The following is a 2,501-nucleotide window of genomic DNA, read 5'->3' on the forward strand; positions in this document are numbered from 1 at the left end:
GCACCCAGCAGGAGACAGCCACCGCCGGCCACCGAGCATGCCTCACCTGGGAAGGGACGTTCTTGGGTGGTTCAATTCTAATGGACGGGTCCCACTCTCCCGGAGGGAGCACAGTCACCTGGTCCAGGAACTCGTCAATCCCTGCCAGCAGGTCATCTCGCTCTTTTGCCTTGTACGCCACATCATGAAAAATCTGTGGAGAGGAAAAAGCCCTCAGGAAAACTGAAAATAACTTGACTGAAAACAACCAACAATGGATATAGTAATGGACAGAGATGAAATCTTGGCTTTTTTTTTTTTTCTCTGCAAGGACAAGGCAGACAAGGTCTCCACCGGGGCAAACACTCAGAACCCCGATCCCAGCTGACACGTCACCCCAGCTCGAACCTGTCCCAGCTCCCTCCTGCTCTGCTAATACCTAACTGGCTGGACAATAAAATCACCACCTGTCAACCTCTGGATTTTTATGTCTGCCAGGAGAAGGGTAAAAGTAAAAGGTGAGATGGGTCAAGAGAGCAGCATATTCGTAAGAATACGAAGCGACAAGACTTGGCTCTGAAGTTGCATAATTTCATTAAAAAAAGGAACAGAAGGCAAGGTGTGGGGAAACTTCTCGGACCACAGGGCTGGGGGCCTGACAGAATTGCTAACACCGTCCTTGAGGAAACAAACCCACCAACCAAGGAGAGCGCGTGAACAGTTTCTGTCTCCTGCTGCCTGCTGGACACGTGCCTTGAGCGCGCTGCTCGGCAACGTCCAGAGCACCGCTGTGCTTACCCGGCGACGCGCTGGGCCTGAGCACCGCGACAGCCATGGGTCTCGCTGCCGGGAAACCCACACTGCAGCGCCCTGACCCTACAAACGGGTCTCCTCTGCACAGAACGGGAGTGCGGGTTCCCTGTGTCAACAGCCTGAGTGTGTTTAACTAACCACCCTCTCTAACACGTGAGGTCAGCCTTAACATGTTTCTCTCTAGATAACCTGCCTGCTAGTAATGATTTTCTCAGAGAAAGGTTTCTCTGCATCCTTGATTTTTCAAGAAGGGTGAAATGACATGGAAGAAACCCCCCCCACACACACAGCCAAGGGCACGATCCTCCCACAAGAAGCGCTCAGGGAAGTGAGTGAAGGCTTTCCAGAAGGCACTGCCGTGCGACTGTCCTCCCCGGCTACTGGCACAGTGCCTGGCGCAGCGAGTGCTCGGCACTGGGGCGCTGTGCGCGTGAGCAGCAAAGGCAGCACTTACTTCGTCGGTCATGATGGTGGCCATGGATCTGCCAATCTCATGGTACTGCTGACCTTTCCCTACTGGGCCCAACAGGATAAACAAGAATCTAGCAAACATACAAAGAATAAAAGAATAAAATTATGTACATAAATCTGAAGAAGTGGCCCCGGCTGTGTTCCGTGCAGCAGAGCGCTTCTGTCTCCTGCCAAACGCCAGCGTCGTGGCTCCTTCAGCAGGCGGAGACAGCCCAGTACGGGGCAGGCCTACTTGCCTTGACCTAACAGCTCCTCTGTGGCACTGGAAACTGTCTGTATGAATCTGTTCGATAACGTGGTTAACACTGTGGGGTCCCATTGATACAATTCCTTGCTATAGAAAGGCCACTTTCGTAATACATGGTATTGTAGTGAACCTTATTTGCTCTAATAAGAAAATGATGGGCAGAGGACTGGGATAAGGAAGCTGAATTGAACAAGCCTGAAGGAAGAGTCTAAGCTGTCTTCTGGACATCTGACCACCCGGTAATTAACGAGGTGCTGAATCACCTTCAGAGTGCATGACCAGCCTTCTGAACATATCTGCAAACCGCACAAGCCCTGCCATGGAAAGAGACATCCGTGCCTGTGCTCAGAGAGGAGGTGTCCGACACACAGCGCCCCAGGACGGGGGAGCGAGGCTGAGACTCCTCATTATAACAAATGACTGGTCCTCGCTGCGCCCTTGGACTGTTCTTCAGTTCTCCGTCTCCAAGGCTGTAAGCACTGCACAGCAACACTTAAGAGTCTTGGAATTCTCTGTGTAGAGGTAACCAAGTGCATCCTAGTTTTCTGAGGTTACTGAATTTTAACCCTAAATTAATTAGCCCCAAATGTTGGCATCAGCTGGCCTCTGCCCCCAGCGGCCCATAAGCCTGCGCTTTACAACACTGCGTGAGGCAGACTACGCTCGGTTTGGCTGTCTTTGTCTCACCTAGTGGGGATGGGAACTTCCGTCAGGCCCGAGAGGAGAACAGCCGGCGACAGCCTCACAAAGGCGACGATGGGGCGGCCGAGAGCGTCCACCTCTCCGACCAGGACGTTTGAGGCCTCTGCCCCTGTGGGGATTTTCTTCATGAAATGAAGGTCCACCTGAAAATCCAACAGAAGCTTCTGGTAACTTGGTAGCTCTCATCTCAAACACCAATTCCATCCCCTGCTCCACACCTTACATTTAAATGTCATGTTATGATTTCATAAGTTTTCCCCCAGTTTTCATTTATCCTTATCATAGACCT

General features: G+C 51.8%; 1 protein-coding gene across 1 annotated transcript in view; it reads right to left on the bottom strand.

Moving 5' to 3' along the window:
- SLC4A8 (solute carrier family 4, sodium bicarbonate cotransporter, member 8) overlaps positions 1 to 2,501 on the bottom strand; it is a 61,777-nt gene that overhangs the window by 33,471 nt on the left and 25,805 nt on the right. Inside the window, exons 8-10 of the mRNA XM_012732482.1 lie at positions 2,198 to 2,355; positions 1,247 to 1,334; positions 47 to 193 (exon numbers count right to left, since the gene is read on the bottom strand). Of these exons, the coding sequence (XP_012587936.1) occupies positions 47 to 193; positions 1,247 to 1,334; positions 2,198 to 2,355 (393 nt within the window). The remainder of the gene's footprint in view (positions 1 to 46; positions 194 to 1,246; positions 1,335 to 2,197; positions 2,356 to 2,501) is intronic.

Source organism: Condylura cristata, unplaced genomic scaffold, assembly GCF_000260355.1.
Source record: "Condylura cristata isolate star-nosed mole 26May11 unplaced genomic scaffold, ConCri1.0 scaffold00034, whole genome shotgun sequence".
Lineage (NCBI taxonomy): Eukaryota > Metazoa > Chordata > Mammalia > Eulipotyphla > Talpidae > Condylura > Condylura cristata.